Below are 16,347 nucleotides of genomic sequence, written 5' to 3'. Positions count from 1 at the left end.
AATGTGCGCTCCCTCCGCAACAAAATGGATGAGTTACAAGCCAACGTTAACCACATGCATGAATACAGAAGTGCCTCTATTCTTGCTTTCACCGAAACGTGGTTAAATAAGAACGATGAAGAAAGCACGACGCATATTGATGGCTTCGCACCCCCTCTCAGACTCGACCGGGACAGTGAGCGCACCGGTAAACAACATGGTGGCGGTGTGTGTCTCTATGTTAACACCCGCTGGTGCTCCACAGTTGTAGTGAGAGAGAAACTGTGCACCCCTGACATCGAGCTCCTGGCTGTCTCCCTACGACCCTTTTACCTCCCCAGAGAGTTTCCTCAACTTTTTATCATCCTGGCTTACATACACCCCAGAGCAAACGCAGTTACTGCCACTGAGCACATCAAAAGCTCATTAAATAGACTAGAACAAATCTCACCAGACTCCCCAAAATTCATCCTGGGTGATTTTAACCACTGCTCTCCTGATAAATCACTCAAAGGCTTTCAACAATATGTAACTTGCACCACTCGCCGTGGGAGGACACTGGATAAATGCTATGGCTCTGTACCAGATGCTTTCAGGTCCATAGCCCTCCCCCCTCTTGGCACTGCCGACCACGACACCATCCTGCTTGCTCCATCTTACATACCTGTCATAAGGAGGGCAAAGAAGGTTATTAAAAACATCAAGCAGTGGACTAGCGACAGCATCGAAGCGCTGCAAGGATGCTTTGAATCCACTGACTGGAATAACCTCCTAACCCCTTCAAACGACATGGAGGAGCAAGTGGACACCGTCTCATCTTACATCAACTTCTGTGTGGACAACATCATCCCCTCCAAAACGGTCACCATCTTCCCAAACAATAAGCCCTGGATTACAAAAGAACTGAAGGAAATTCTTAACAAGAAAAAAAGGTTTTTCTTCACTGGCTCAGAGTCTGAAAAGAAGGAGGTCAACAGGGAAGTTAAGCGCGCCATAAAAACTGCTAAGCTGAAGTACAAGAACAAGGTTGAGGAAAAATTCATCCAGGGGAACCTTCGCTCAGCCTGGCAGGGCCTCAAAACCATGGCTGCTGTTAACACCGTTGCTACCAACCACAAAACCATCCAGGTGGCGGGTAGTAGCTCTACATCTCTTCCTAACGACCTCAACTCCTTTTTCACCAGGTTTGAGACTGACAACTCCACCCAACTGGCAGATACATTAACAACACTGAAACCTGGTGACTCCACACTCACCTTTAAAACAGAGGAGGTGGTCAGAGCCCTCAGGAAGACCAGGGAGAACAGCTCTCCTGGCCCAGACAACATCAGTGGCCGCGTCCTGAGGTTCTGTGCTGAGCAGCTGGGGGGAGTGTTCCAAACCCTGTTTCAGAGATCCATGGACACTAGCACAGTCCCCCAGCTGTGGAAACACTCTATAGTCATCCCCATCCCAAAGAAAACCACCATCAACACTCTGAACGACCTCAGGCCTGTGGCCCTCACTTCCCTGGTGATGAAGGCCATGGAGAGGGTTGTTAAAAAACACATCCTCACTGTAACCGACACCCTGATGGACTCACTACAGTATGCTTACCGCGCAGGCAGAGGTGTGGACGACGCAAAAGCATTCATCATTGACACTGTACACAAACATCTGGAGCGGCCCAACACATCAGCCAGACTCTTGTTTATAGACTTCTCCTCTGCATTCAATACACTACAGCCCCACATCCTGGCGAACAAACTCACCTCCTACTTCCATCTAGACGACCAGCTCATCCGGTGGATAATGGACTTTCTAACCGACAGGTCACAGAGAGTCCGGGTCAACAACACCTTCTCCGACCTCCGACACACCTCGACGGGCTCCCCTCAGGGCTGTGTGCTCTCACCTCTGCTCTTCATCCTCTATACAGATGACTGCAGATCCACACAGCCTCAGTGTCACCTGGTGAAGTACGCAGACGACACAGTTCTCCTGTCCCTGCTCTCAGGTCCTTCACAGCAGCATGGATCAGCTCTCCAGGAGTTTGTGGAGTGGTGCGACAGCTCATGCCTTGAGATGAACGTGAGTAAAACCAAAGAGATGGTGGTGACCTTTTCTAAGAGGCAGAGAGAGCTGGCCGCAGCATCCATCATCTCAATCCACGGGAGGCCGGTGGAGCTGGTGGAGGAATATAAATACCTGGGCACCATCTTCGACAGCCAGTTGAAATTCTCCTCCAACACTGAAGAGATCCTTAGGAAGTGTCATCAGCGGAAGTATCTCTTAAGGAAACTAAATTCCTTTGGAGTCAGCAAAAACATACTGCTTACTTTCTATTACTCCTTCATTGAAAGCATCTGTACATTTTCTATAACTTGCTGGTTCCACTCCATCACCCTCCAGAACAGAAACCGCCTGGAGAGTACGGCCAGAGTTTGCTCTAAAATAATTGGACTTTCAATAAGAACTCTCTCCTCCTTCCACGACCAGCAAACACTCCGGTTAGCCAAAATAATTATGCAGGACCCCTCACACGCTCTACACCCCGCCTTTGAGTGGCTCCCCTCAGGGCGCTGACTACGCTGCCTCGGCTGTAGGACACAGAGGAGAAAAGCAACCTTTGTTCCCAAGGCTGTTCACCTCCTCAACTCCTCCTAAACCCCCCACCCGGGCTTGTGTCCTCCCCACATGGACTGGTGAAGCTGTGTTTGTTTTTGTTTGTTTGTTTTTGTTTGGACATGGCCCTGTCCTTTGTAATGCTGCTGCTATGTGCCCTCAATTGCCCCCTGGGGACAAATAAAGTTTTTTTGAATTTTGAATTTGAATTTGATATTTTCAATGGATTCTTGTTCACAGTGATCCTGACTATCACTGTATAACATATCAAAACATTTTACTGTATGGTTTTATAATAAATTAAATTCAAAGTCCCTCCCACTCTCAAAGTGCATACTGGCGAATGGATAATTTTCTCAATTTCAAAAATGTATTAAAATTATTCCTCATGAGGTTTGCTGATATTTTTAATGGATTCTTGTTCACAGTGATCCTGACTATCACTGTATAACATATCAAAACATTTTACTGTATGGTTTTATAATAAATTCAATTCAAAGTCCCTCCCACTCTCAAAGTGCATACTGGCGAATGGATAATTTCCTCAATTTCAAAAATGTATTAAAATTATTCCTTAAGAGGTTTGCTGATATTTTCAATGGATTCTTGTTCAGTGATCCTGACTATCACTGTATAACATATCAAAACATTTTACTGTATGGTTTTATAATAAATTCAATTCAAAGTCCCTCCCACTCTCAAATTGCATACTGGCGAATGGATAATTTTCTCAATTTCAAAAATGTATTAAAATTATTCCTCATGAGGTTTGCTGATATTTTTAATGGATTCTTGTTCACAGTGATCCTGACTATCACTGTATAACATATCAAAACATTTTACTCTATGGTTTTATAATAAATTCAATTCAAAGTCCCTCCCACTCTCAAAGTGCATACTGGCGAATGGATAATTTCCTCAATTTCAAAAATTTATTAAAATTATTCCTTAAGAGGTTTGCTGATATTTTCAATGGATTCTTGTTCAGTGATCCTGACTATCACTGTATAACATATCAAAACATTTTACTGTATGGTTTTATAATAAATTAAATTCAAAGTCCCTCCCACTCTCAAAGTGCATACTGGCGAATGGATAATTTCCTCAATTTCAAAAATGTATTAAAATTATTCCTTAAGAGGTTTGCTGATATTTTCAATGGATTCTTGTTCACAGTGATCCTGACTATCACTGTATAACATATCAAAACATTTTACTGTATGGTTTTATAATAAATTAAATTCAAAGTCCCTCCCACTCTCAAAGTGCATACTGGCGAATGGATAATTTCCTCAATTTCAAAAATGTATTAAAATTATTCCTTAAGAGGTTTGCTGATATTTCCATGTTGCCATGAGGTAGCTGGCTTGATCCATGGCATCACTGGTCAACCAGTAGTCATGGTGAAGGATTTCTTGCAGAGTATTTATCTTTGCTGGTCGGGAGAGCCTTCTTGTAATTGTTTTTCCCGTAGCACTGTAGTTTTTCCAAATAGGCCCTTCAGCATTGGATTTTCTCCTTCTTATATGCTGCACTGCTGCTTTCTGTGAATACAGACAACACAATGTGTTACTTATACAGCAGGTTATTTCTACATAACCACAAAATGTTACTGTTCTTTAATTTTGTGTGATATTTTAGTGTATTAAGTGTCGTTTTCATGGGATGAGAGAGAGAGAGAGAGAGAGAGAGAGAGAGAGAGAGAGAGAGAGAGAGAGAGAGAGAGAGAGAGAGAGAGAGAGAGAGTGTCAATGTCACCTGAGGGTGTACGATGGCTGTGGTTGCCTTTTCCGCTGCAGTGTCTGCAGCTTCCAAGTCATCCTAGATGAAAAAAATTGTTGTTAGTCCTCATTCTACAAATGTGCCTTGACATGACTGCTGATAGAAGCAGCAGGATGAATTCTGAAGCATATAGTTGGATGCTATCTGCTCAGATTTAGCCAAATGCTGTGGAACTGATAGGATGGTGCTTCACAGTACAGGTAAGGGATAAGATAATGACCCAAAACATACTGCAAAAGCAACACAAGAGCTTCTCGACAAAAAGATACAGAATATTATTCAACTTCCAAATCAGTCACCTGATCTAAACTCAAACAAGTGTTATTGCAACAAAGATTTTTTATTTAACAGACATTTCAATCTTTGTGCCACTAGCTAACAGTGTCTTGATAGGATACACTGCTGATATAATCACAGGAGGTCAGTATGCACATTCCTTATAATTATGCACTGTACAGTATGTCATGGTGTCCTTTGACTCTACTTTCTCTATTCTGACTAACATCCTCTGTTAACACAGTATTTTTTGCACTATTTGTCTTTCCAGATAGATTGCAGTTCTCCACCCGTCCAGCTGCTCTTACTGCTGAGCTTTCTTGCCATCACCATCAATCAGATCAATAATATAATAATAATACATTTAATTCATAGATCAGATCAGGTCTCCACTTATGTATTGTTCTAATCTGTAGCAGTCATTATTCCCAGTATATACAGTATACCTCACAAGATTGTATAACCAGTTCAAAACTTTCGTTTTTGTTTTATGTAGTATGTTTTTATTTGTAATTTAATTGGATTTATTGCCTGCCAACCAACTTAACAAGTATATTCTCTTATCTCAGATTCATGTCTGTTAATAGCCATGTTTCACAGTTAATTTGGTAATCAACCCCTAGCCCAATAATTTACTTTTATGAATATAGCTTAAAACTACTAATTGTATTCAGACAGTATATTGTAATATTAATGTTCCATTTATATACTGATAAGATATATAGAATGTTAATCATGAATGATATTAAAAAAATGAACCTGTGTTGAGATCACAGCTTCGGGTTTTTCTTTGGGTTCATTGGTGGCTGCCTTTGGAGACTTCTTCTGACCAAAAAGGACAGACCAAAAAAATATATAAATAATAATAATTAAAATACTTATACACATACATTCAGCAAATTCTTTTACATTTTTATAAGATAATGGGTATTATTAAAACCTAAAAGAGTACCTTGCTTCTCACGTCTTTGAATGGGAGACTCTTCACTAGTGGGGAGACGTATACTCCTTTACGCCCCTGACTTTTCTTCTTCCACTGCTCCATTTCCACTCGAAAAGACTAGAGGACATATAATATATACACATGTGATGAAGATCAATGAATGAAATGAAATGTATGATCTGGCACAATTACAAAAGAAAAAATACTCCTTACTTTCTTTCTGGTTCTTTCTCTGTCTTGGTATTCAATGATCAGTGCATCATGCGTTTTTTGGTATGCCTGCACAAAATCATCAAGTCGTGTGAGTCGCCTTCTCTGGAATCTTATTCTCTTGAGGTCCCACTGACTTTTTTCCATAATGCCCTGTGTCCGGTTGTCTTGTGTAAAGTTCTGAAAATATTGAATTTTTTTAATTTTTCTGCAGTCATTTTAAGGAACATCATTATTCAAAATTGCAGCTATTGATAAACAAAATGTTAAAAATATCTGAACAGTATTTACCTGTTTATTGGACTGACTGACTTCTTTGTGGATCTTGCTGAAATGCTGGTATGCTGGGCCTGTACCATGACGGCCAATATCCCCTGTAAATATAATGAGAACGTAAAAGAAGACAACAATGACATTGAATATATTGTTAATGTTTATTTATAAATTACTACACTTTTCTACACAAAACAGAATTTGCAAAAAATACCTAGCATCAGACCAGACCACAGAGCGGCAGGCGGCAGGAAGTATTGAGCCAACCGTACGGTGGCCGAGAGGAGTCACAACACATGCAAACGCCACAACACCTGCATATACAGAAAACACCTGCAAATTCAGAAAACACCTGCAAATTCAGAAGACACTTTCATCGATTACACAACACGTGCGCTACAAATGCCAAAACACATGCAAGTTCAGAAAAACACCTGCAAATTCAGAAAAACACATGCAAACTCAGAAAACACCTGCATCGACTTCATAACACGAGCAAATAGGGAAACGAACTGCAAGTTATGACAACGGAAATGTGTCCCGGGGGACCATAATCAGTGACGGACCCATATCCGGTTGGCGGTTCTTTTCAATTACGAAGGTGTTAAGTCGTTTGATTGTGCTACAAGAGGTACGTGTTTCTCTTTTATTATGATATTGAAGTGGTTTTGTGTGTTTTCAACATATTAAGTCATTGTCCCCATAACGTATTAGATAGTATTAGACAGATAATTGTTAAACGTTCTCCAAACGTTGTTAGCTGGAAGCTAGCTGGCTAGCTCGCTCCCGGTCACTAAATAGCATTATTTGTGGTCGTTTCTACATTGTTGTCATGACGTGGTAATGCAAGAGAAGGCCTGATATCGGAACTATTTTTTATTTATTTTTTTATCTTTCAGATTGACATGTTCTGCCCGTTCTGTGCGGTGCAACTGGGGGACGCTCCCAAGTTTTGCCCGTCATGTGGGCAGAATGTGGGGTTCCTTACACAGCTCCCATCAACTCCATCCACCTCGTCAAGCGAAGGCTGTGGGCCTACAGGTAACATCCCTTACTGTGCTTCCATTACTCTGTGCTGCATAAAAATGTCCCATGGTTTTAGCTGTCAGCAAGGCCACAATTTATCAACCCCCATTAAATCATATTAGTTATATCAATTAATCAGCCTGCTGTCTGTGTTTGTGTGTGCCCGTCCGTGTGTGTGTCTTTGTGTGTCTTTGTGTGTCCATGACTTTAGATGAGGCCTCAGAGGAAGACCTTATCCGGGACCTCTTCAGAAAGGGCCACTCCTACACCGTTATCTGCGATTTTTTGGAGACAAAACACGGGATAGTAATTAGCCTGAAAACTCTCAAAAGAAGGCTGAAACAGCTCAACCTTAGTCGGAGGGCAAGTTATGCTCCGATGGAGACTTTGAACTCTGCCATCAGGACTGAACTGAATGGCTCAGGACAGCTTTTGGGCTACAGGGCTATGTGGCAGACCCTGCAACAGACGCATTCGTTGACCATCAGACGAGATAATGTTATGCAAGCACTCAGATTCCTCAATCCAGAAAGAGTGTCTCTCCGTCATAGGCGCCGATTTTTCAGGCGATCCTATTGCGCTGCAGGACCCAATCAGGTGTGGCACGCGGATGGATACGACAAACTTAAGCCCTTTGGGATTGCCATCAGTGGCTGCATCGATGGGTATTCCAGGCGGCTTATGTGGCTCAGTAGTGGCAGCACCAACAACAACCCTGCAGTAATAGCAAGATATTACCTGCAGTGTGTTTCGAACTGTGGCGTAGTTCCAGCATGTCTTCGGACAGACTGTGGGACAGAAAACTGAGACATGGCTGCCATCCAATGTTCATTAAGAGAGGACCACACCGATGAATTTGCGGGACCTCTCAGCCACATGTATGGCACTTCAACTGCCAATCAAAGGATTGAAAGCTGGTGGTCCATTTTCAGGAAACAGAGGTAAGTTTGAAGGTGTCAATAGAAGAAGGCAGACACGCACGCGCTCTCTTAATATTTAATTATTTATGTTTGTGTTAGAAACATTTATACAACACTGAGGTAAATCACTTTGTATACTGTCGAGTGTTGGACACCGCACGCGCGGTGATTTATGGGAACGATCGCGTACGACACACACACACACCGCTCCGCGGGGGGGGGTGTTTTGTGTGTGTGTGAGTCTGGGTGTCGCACGTACGCTCCCCGGGACCAACCTAGGTCGAGACCCACTTGTCTCCGTGAATCGTCGGTTTCACGGAGGTGCTCGGTCCGGCTCGGCTCAGTCGTAATCCGGTCCGACCCAGGTCACTCTGTTAAGTCCCTTCACAACAGTTTACTTTAATACGAATTCAGACCCGTCCGTTTGGCGGGACCAAAGTCTCTCGAAACAATAATAGTTAATACGAAATGATGATGTATCTTTTTGCCTTGTCAACCCCCATACACGTCAGTCACAATCAACCATTGCTTGTACTATGCGCCACTTACCGTGAGGGGATCAGCTGGGAGAGCGTGTGTCGTTCTGCTTTGCCTGTGTCGAGGAGTCGACAGGGAAAAGGACTCGAACGATTGAGTTAACCTACTACAAATGTAGTCAGGTAGATTTATTTTTAGGTCCAATAAACACAATAACTTTTACAACTGAGTATAGATTTGAAAAGAAAAGACAGTAAAAAGAAGAAGAAAATAGATGAAGAGTGGACAGGACTTTTAACCTAAACTATTGCTAATTCTAAGAGGGGATCCTAATTGAGCCTTCCCCAGGAGGGGTAGGCAGCGCTTGTAAGGAGGGGAGGGAAATCCTATTAAAACTACCAAATGCACTCGAGCGGCTCGAGGACGGTGTTTTAAGACTAAACCTACTAAAAAGCCACCAACAATTCTCGAGAGGAGCTCAAGGCAGGTGGGTTTTTAGGACTACACTACCAACGTTTCCCGAGTGGAGCCCAGGAATTTAACGTTAAAGCAAACTCTCGTGCCCCAGTACAACGCATGACCCCGAGAGCTGCCTCTTTCTTTAGGGAAGATGGTCCTAGGACTAAACTACCAACATTTCGTCAAGAAGAGCTTGAGGTTGGATTTTCTAAATCTAAACTAAAAAGAAACAGAGTCTGAACCGAGCGCTTACGGTGTCAGAGTCTTTAAGTTAAAAAACCTATTGCTATGAAGGCCGCTGTTTTTTGGAAGCAGAAGAGCAAGAGCAGAGCAGAGAACACACGGCACCACACCAGCAGCAGAAGAACCAAAAAGAACGAGCGAGCGAGATTTCTCTGCAGATTTCCCTGTTTTACTCTCCTGGTAACAAAAGATCCTTTGATAAACGTTCCAGAGTTTCCCTTATTTTGCCCGAGGGGCAACACAAGGAGCTTGAAGTTGTGTTCGTACATCATGGGGTCTAAAGGGACACATGTTCTTTGTATTCCTCCAATGTTTCTCCACGAGGAGATATGTTTAAGCATTCAATTTACTACATAAAAGTGTATATAATGTAACCAGTTAGCCCTATGGTAAGACATTTTAAGGCACATAATCTTAACACATAAGAAAATCTAAAGTAAGCAATTTACTTTCACACAAGCAGTTATAAAGAAACCAATTTTCTTTATCCTAAAATATATGTAAGCATTGAAGAAGTTATAAGGTAAACAATTTACCTTATCATAAAATATCCGTAAGCATTAAGGAAGTTATAAGGTAATCAATTTACCTTATCATAAAGCATATGTAAGCATTAAAGAAGTTATAAGGTAATCAATTTACCTTATCATAAAACATATGCAAGCATCAAAGAAGTTATAAGGTAATCAATTTACCTTATCATAAAACATATGCAAGCATCAAAGAAGTTATAAGGTAATCAATTTACCTTATCATAAAACATATGCAAGCATTAAAGAAGTTATAAGGTAATCAATTTACCTTATCATAAAACATATGCAAGCATTAAAGAAGTTATAAGGTAACCAATTTACCTTATCTTAAGATATATGTAAGTGCACAAGAAATTATAAGGTAATCAATTTACCTTATCTTAAGATATATGTAAGCACACAAAAAGTTATAAGGTAATCAATTGACCTTATCTTAAGATATATGTAAGTGCACAAGAAATTATAAGGTAATCAATTTACCTTATCTTAAAATATATATGGTGACCTTGTTGACAGCATGGGGTCACAGCATGATTCTGGAGTAATTCTGGAACGGCTAGGTGCATCAATATAGTGAGTCCTATCGGGACACACGTCAATACACTCATTCCATTATTAGGACACAGTTCTGGATGGATCTATTTAGTGACCTGAGAGACAGACACTACTTCAACGGCACCCATGAACACAAGTGCCTTGTACGGTATGTCTTCCTGGGCATTTTTCAGAAAGAGCTTGATGAGCACCGAGAGCTTTGGAACAACCACACCATCAGGCCTGTCCGTCAGTCCCTCTGTCCATCTGGAAAACCGGAGACCATGTACCACCTGCCTCACAGGTTTGTATATAGCACCTGTACTGTCATTTTCATTAAATACTAGGTTGCATTTTCACTGTGTAGGTCTTTGTATTCGTTACCAAAGCCATCATGATTGACTGCCTATACCCTAGCCTTCGAGATTGAAATATAACTATTCATGAGTTCACTGTTGTGCTTTCTGTGCGGCCTTAGGTTTGGTGGAAGGGATTGTGGATTCCAAGTGGATCCCCAAGTGTTACAGGAGTTCAAAGACCTTCTGCCACCTACAAACAGTTTGTGTGGAGATGATGATCTCCAAGCATATTTTGCCAACTTGGAGAGACAAGAGCCAGCTCGCTCCACCCATCAACTGGCCAGCTGCTGTTGACAATTACCTTACACTTAAGGAGATGGCTGGAATTTAGAATTGCCTTGTTGGATGGTGTGCTCGCTTTGAACTGGGACGCCCCACCTGATGGACCCTGCATGGAGACACCTCCTCATGCTTGACCAGCAGCACATTCCCCCAGTGTTGGACAGTTGTTCATTGGACTAAATATGTAAATAATATGGACATCGTTTTTTTTCTATTCAGTTATTTTGTTCATGTTCCATTTATTTTAGGCGACAGTGGATCAGCGTTCCCGGCACATTAAGCAGTACCTGCTTAGTAAGCAGGGAAGCTAGAGTTAATGAGTGTAGCTATGCCACTGTTTTTTTTTTTTCTTTCAGACAGCACTGCCTCCAGTGTGTATTGTTATGGACATCTTTAATGTTTAAAAAGTTTGACCCATGGTTAAATTAAAACCTTTTCCACCACCACAATGACTGTTTTTGGGGTTCATAGTATTAACAAATACACTGAAGCTAAAAGTGACTTTCATGCAAGATCAGGTTACATTTCATGACCAATTTATGCAAAGAAAAACAAAGAAGTCTAAATTCTCACTGTTAAGCCCTCACAAAATGTTTCAGAAGAGACAAACGTTGTACACCTTATGAAAATAATTTAATTTCTTTAAACAATGTTATATAGCTTTATATGTACAGACCGTGACAAACTAACAGCCACTGCACAATGAACTTTGAAATGCAGGTTAAAACAGTTGCATGTCTGATAAATGGTCTTAACACCTCAAAAGAGACCAAATCCAGGGGAGTTCCTAATTCCATAACTCATGGCTTCCTCAAACATCTCATACGAGGGTAATATCGGGAGTTTCAATGTGTTTGAGCAGACATTAGCCTCAGGAAACCTTGAGTGTTTCTGGAATGTGAGTTGAGGCTGTGGTGTTAATTTTGCTGCTGGGATTTCTTTTAGGCCTGTTGCAAACATCAGAACGTCCTGCAGGGACAGCCCAGATGCTTCCTCTGTGGGAGTGGGGAATAATGAAATATTAAGATTTATCATCCATTTGTGGACTTCACTTTAAACAGACACTTTAAATAACATACAGAAAATACCTTTTACAGCGATTAAGTAGTCCAGCCAGTAGCCAAGCACTCTCTCCTCCTCCTGGCGGTTTGAGCTACCAGTTGGGCTCATTTGTGGACGGAACAGCGCCTCTAGAGTCTCTGCTTTCAGGTCTTCTGCGCTGTAAACCATGTAAGGCTGGAACAGGGAGGGATGTTGTTCCAGAGCATTGAAAAGGTTCAGGGTAGCCAGGCCGTCCTTGAACCTATATCCAGGTTGGGGGTGAGGGGAAGAGGCAGATCATGGTAAGTTCTTAATGCTATTGCCAGTCACACTGCCAGTAGGACTCTAACAATTTCTGACATTCATTTGAGTTTCATTCACATTCTCTTTGGAATTCCTACAGAGTAGTCAGAGTGACCTACCTCTGGAAGGAAACATGGTTGCGGTAGGTGAAATACCACTGGATGTAATCATTAACAACCTTATCCTTCCTTATCCTCCAGTGTCCTCAGGCATCGATAGCATCCTGCTGTCTGAAGCATGCTAGAGTGCTTATCTGCAAGTTCCAAGAGTTCTTCCAAAGTTGATGCATTCTTAATCTAGAGTAAAATAAGAGACAAAACTGCACAAATATAATTTGTGTTGATATTGTAAATAATTATACTTGAGAATTCACCAAAAATAATCACCAAGGATGAGACTATAGAATATTTTAAATTCCTCTTTGACAGGGGTTTGTATTGGAATGTACATAGAAGTGACACAAAACATGGAAGTCACTGGCTTTATTCCAGTATCACACTGGTTGTAAAGCTACTGGGGTGTCCATATTGTTGATTGTTCATCAAAATAATATTTTCTTTTTATTGAATATGCTTATAAACACAAAACAATTACCTCAAGGAGAACATTCCTGAGATCAGGATCAGGTATGTCTGCAATTGGGGCCTCAATAGTCTTCACCTTACCCACTAGGTAGTGGTAGAAGTTCTCGGAAAAGCAACGAGGCCCTGGACCACCATGGACAATGGACATGGCCACCATTCTTCCAACATGGAAGTACTCATCACCGTCTGCAGCTAATGATGGCAATGTTGCAGGGTTAGTTCAAATTGATTTATAATACTGTCAAAATGTGGCAAAAACCAAATTACCTTTGCTGTCAAATGACAGGTATTTGCCATCTTCCCTGCCTTAAAAAAAACGCCTGTTTTTAATGGCGTCCATCAACAGTGTGAGGAATTCCCGCGTAGGCCCTCCTGTGTCAACAGCGTCCTCAGTCTGCCCGATGTCGTCGGTGAATTTCACCAAAAGGCTACCGGTGGGGTCAAACGAGGACCGCTTAAATCCCCTCAGAGCCCCATCCCAGACATTGGCACGGTTGATGTTGAACCTGCTGCAGTTGCTCGTGTCAATAGCTTCTGACAGATTTGACAAAACGTCAGCAGCAGTCAGTCCAAAAACTTGCTCTCTGCAAAAAAAGAACATGTGTGAGGCAGGAAACATTAACGCTGCCTCCTCTTGGTTATGAACATGGTTAAAATATTAATATTTTTGTATTTTATGGGCCCATTACAGTAAGTACACCATATGAGTGTGAGGAAATGTGATGGGCATAAGCATGAAGCACACGTTGCAAGCTTTCAATAATTTTTGCCAGATTGTTTTTCTGTTAAGGCGTCATTTAAGTAAAAACATGAAATTCAAATATTTACTTTAATATGGCAACAGAAACCAGGTAAAATGCCCAATGTAATTGGGCCGATTAATATTTCATCTGAGGGAAAGAAAAAAATAACAAGGCTAACAGCATTATTTGTATCAAAGTACCTGTCTTCCACCTGAGAGTAGTCGACTTCCTCAACATCTGAGGAACTGCTGTCAATGACAACTGGTGCATATACATTTGTATATGTACTGTGGATAAAAGGAACAATGAAATACTGAAACAAGATTGCTGTGAAATTACTGGAAAAGGTGTTATTTTTGGTACTGTAATCAATTACTTTCCGCAGTCAAATATTTCATGCAAAACCAAAAGCCAAAAAAGATATTACTGCACTGAAGAGAACTAATTTAATCCATTATGACTTACTTGTAGAATTCACATGATGTGTTTGGTGATGTTGTCTTTTTGGGTCCTGCTCCTGCTCCATTGGCCTGTTGATGAAAGTAGAGATAACACCAAACAAATTAACAATAATTACATCACCACATCAGTAACATGGAACTTAATAACATTTGATAATAATACATACTTGCCCACCAGATGCCCTGGATGTTGTTGGCAGAGATTGTTTTGGTGACCTAAAACACACAAATAATTTGAATCACTTAATTTAAATCAGAATATAAGTAATTGTCCATATGTTATACAGAGGACAACATGCTTGATCTATTCCTTAGAGCAATTTCAAAAATGAATGCTGTGAAATACATGGACATTCAAAAATCGCTAGCACATGTCTCAAAATAGCAGGAGAAACTTACATTGTCATTGGAAGCCGACCAAATGCTTCACAATCATCGGATTCTGAAGATGAGTCATCTCCATAACCTTGGAAAAGATCATTATTAGGCTAGATATATCCAAAATATGTGGCAATTTCACAACCTCTTTGAATCCCATTAAGGACTCACTCAATTACCACCAACTAGCTATTATTATTATTTATTTATTTACATACATGTAGTTCATTTCAATACTTACTCAAATCCTGAAGAAGGCAGATGTACAGCGTAATCCTCTGGTAAGATTTCCCAATTGCCTCTTTATAATGTTCAAGAACAAAAGGTCTGTCTGTACCAGGTATATTTTCTACCTGAGATCCATCAGGATAGAGAAGCACATATTCTCCATCTACCATTGCGTTTTGATTAAAATCTTTCTGCTTCTTTAAAGCAGCTGGCAAGATTTGGGTTGTTGACCACTGGGATTCAACATTTAACGGCAGGGTTTTCCCTCTTTGAGGTTTTAAACCATTCTTGGTCCTTGACATGATGCCAATCGAAATCTACAGAAATCAGAAAAGAGAAAAAACGAAAAACAAACATGACTACTGGGTCTTAAATAGTCACATTACGACCTAAAACCTCTGTATTAACTTACCTTCACTGTAATGGCCTGTTTTTTTTTAAGCTTTGAAAAGGAGGTCCTCCTCTCAGCCTCTTTAACTTCCCTGAACCTCAAGAATTGAGCTGCTCTTCCTTCCTTCCTAGTCTCCTTCACTCACACACACACACACACACACACACACACACACACACACACACACACACACACACACACACAATAATAATAATAATAATAATAATAATAATATAATAGTATACTTTATTAATCCCCTTGGGGGGATTCTTTCTCTGCATTCAACCCATCCAGGGATACCACTATTACTAGTAGTAATAGTATTTACTAGTAGTACTACTACACCCGGAGCAGCGTGCAGCCGGGGGGGGGGGGGGGACCTCATTCGGCGTCTTGGGTGGGATTCAAAACTACAATCCTCTGGTTATTGGTCCAGCCCCTTAACGGCTAGATCACCGATGCCCCAATGGCACCCACACACACTGATGCATTTTAGCTATGGTAATTTAGCGGGGGTTGATAAATTGTGGCCTTGCTGACAGCTAAAACCATGGGACATTTTTATGCAGCACAGAGTAATGGAAGCACAGTAAGGGATGTTACCTGTAGGCCCACAGCCTTCGCTTGACGAGGTGGATGGAGTTGATGGGAGCTGTTTAAGGAACCCCACATTCTGCCCACATGACGGGCAAAACTTGGGAGCGTCCCCCAGTTGCACCGCACAGAACGGGCAGAACATGTCAATCTGAAAGATAAAAAAATAAATAAAAAATAGTTCCGATATCAGGCCTTCTCTTGCATTACCACGTCATGACAACAATGTAGAAACGACCACAAATAATGCTATTTAGTGACCGGGAGCGAGCTAGCCAGCTAGCTTCCAGCTAACAACGTTTGGAGAACGTTTAACAATTATCTGTCTAATACTATCTGATACGTTATGGGGACAATGACTTAATATGTTGAAAACACACAAAACCACTTCATTATCATAATAAAAGAGAAACACGTACCTCTTGTAGCACAATCAAATGACTTAACACCTTCGTAATTGAAAAGAACCGCCAACCGGATATGGGTCCGTCACTGATTATGGTCCCCCGGGACACATTTCCGTTGTCATAACTTGCAGTTTGTTTCCCTATTTGCGCGTGTTATGAAGTCGATGCAGGTGTTTTCTGAGTTTGCATGTGTTTTCTGAATTTGCAGGTGTTTTCTGTATATGCAGGTGTTGTGGCGTTTGCATGTGTTGTGACCCCTCTCGGCCACCGTACAACCGGGCAATGAAATTTGGTGCATGATAGTTGTTTTCTTCACC

At 41.3% G+C, this 16,347-nt stretch overlaps 2 protein-coding genes across 5 annotated transcripts; one reads left to right on the top strand and one right to left on the bottom strand.

Annotated features, from left to right (window-relative positions):
- The first annotated feature begins 6,342 nt into the window (after positions 1-6,342).
- LOC132464661 (uncharacterized) lies at positions 6,343-10,992 on the top strand. Of its 2 annotated transcripts, XM_060061178.1 has the most exons (5): positions 6,343-6,698; positions 6,967-7,108; positions 7,305-8,034; positions 10,345-10,563; positions 10,738-10,992. In XM_060061178.1, exons 3-5 carry the CDS (start codon positions 7,904-7,906, stop codon positions 10,910-10,912), a joined length of 525 nt encoding a protein of 174 aa, XP_059917161.1. In that variant the 5' UTR covers positions 6,343-6,698; positions 6,967-7,108; positions 7,305-7,903; the 3' UTR covers positions 10,913-10,992. The 2 variants fall into 2 exon arrangements, with proteins under 2 accessions (XP_059917161.1, XP_059917153.1); XM_060061170.1 differs by lacking the exons at positions 10,345-10,563; positions 10,738-10,992 and having other exon boundaries at positions 7,305-8,142.
- Positions 10,993-12,063: 1,071 nt separating this feature from the next.
- Positions 12,064-16,131, bottom strand: LOC132464648 (uncharacterized). Of its 3 annotated transcripts, none has more exons than XM_060061144.1 (11): positions 16,043-16,131; positions 15,633-15,774; positions 14,652-14,955; positions 14,432-14,498; positions 14,200-14,248; positions 14,037-14,101; positions 13,772-13,858; positions 13,096-13,412; positions 12,839-13,020; positions 12,364-12,540; positions 12,064-12,203 (listed from the first exon to the last, which is right to left on the bottom strand). In XM_060061144.1, the coding sequence occupies exons 2-8, from the start codon at positions 15,699-15,701 to the stop codon at positions 13,136-13,138; spliced, it is 918 nt and encodes a 305-aa protein (XP_059917127.1). In that variant the 5' UTR covers positions 15,702-15,774; positions 16,043-16,131; the 3' UTR covers positions 12,064-12,203; positions 12,364-12,540; positions 12,839-13,020; positions 13,096-13,135. The 3 variants fall into 3 exon arrangements, 2 of the variants coding, with proteins under 2 accessions (XP_059917127.1, XP_059917136.1); XM_060061153.1 differs by having other exon boundaries at positions 12,839-13,014; XR_009527315.1 differs by lacking the exons at positions 15,633-15,774; positions 16,043-16,131 and adding an exon at positions 15,051-15,170.
- Positions 16,132-16,347: the final 216 nt, after the last annotated feature.

The sequence above is a fragment of the Gadus macrocephalus genome, chromosome 1 (assembly GCF_031168955.1).
Source record: "Gadus macrocephalus chromosome 1, ASM3116895v1".
Lineage (NCBI taxonomy): Eukaryota > Metazoa > Chordata > Actinopteri > Gadiformes > Gadidae > Gadus > Gadus macrocephalus.
The sequence above is the reverse complement of the archived record's forward strand: the minus strand, read 5'-3'. Positions and strand labels throughout refer to the sequence as shown.

Bases quoted from the DNA above. Each gene is read 5' to 3' on its own strand.
- LOC132464661 (XM_060061170.1), top strand. From the start codon at position 6,973: ATGTTCTGCCCGTTCTGTGCGGTGCAACTGGGGGACGCTCCCAAGTTT. The intron at 7,109-7,304 runs GTAACATCCCTT...CCATGACTTTAG, and splicing joins CGAAGGCTGTGGGCCTACAG to ATGAGGCCTCAGAGGAAGAC.
- LOC132464648 (XM_060061144.1), bottom strand. From the start codon at position 15,701: ATGTGGGGTTCCTTAAACAGCTCCCATCAACTCCATCCACCTCGTCAA. The intron at 14,499-14,651 runs GTAAGTATTGAA...ATCTTTTCCAAG, and splicing joins CTGCCTTCTTCAGGATTTGA to GTTATGGAGATGACTCATCT. The intron at 14,249-14,431 runs GTAAGTTTCTCC...TGTGTGTTTTAG, and splicing joins GGTCGGCTTCCAATGACAAT to GTCACCAAAACAATCTCTGC.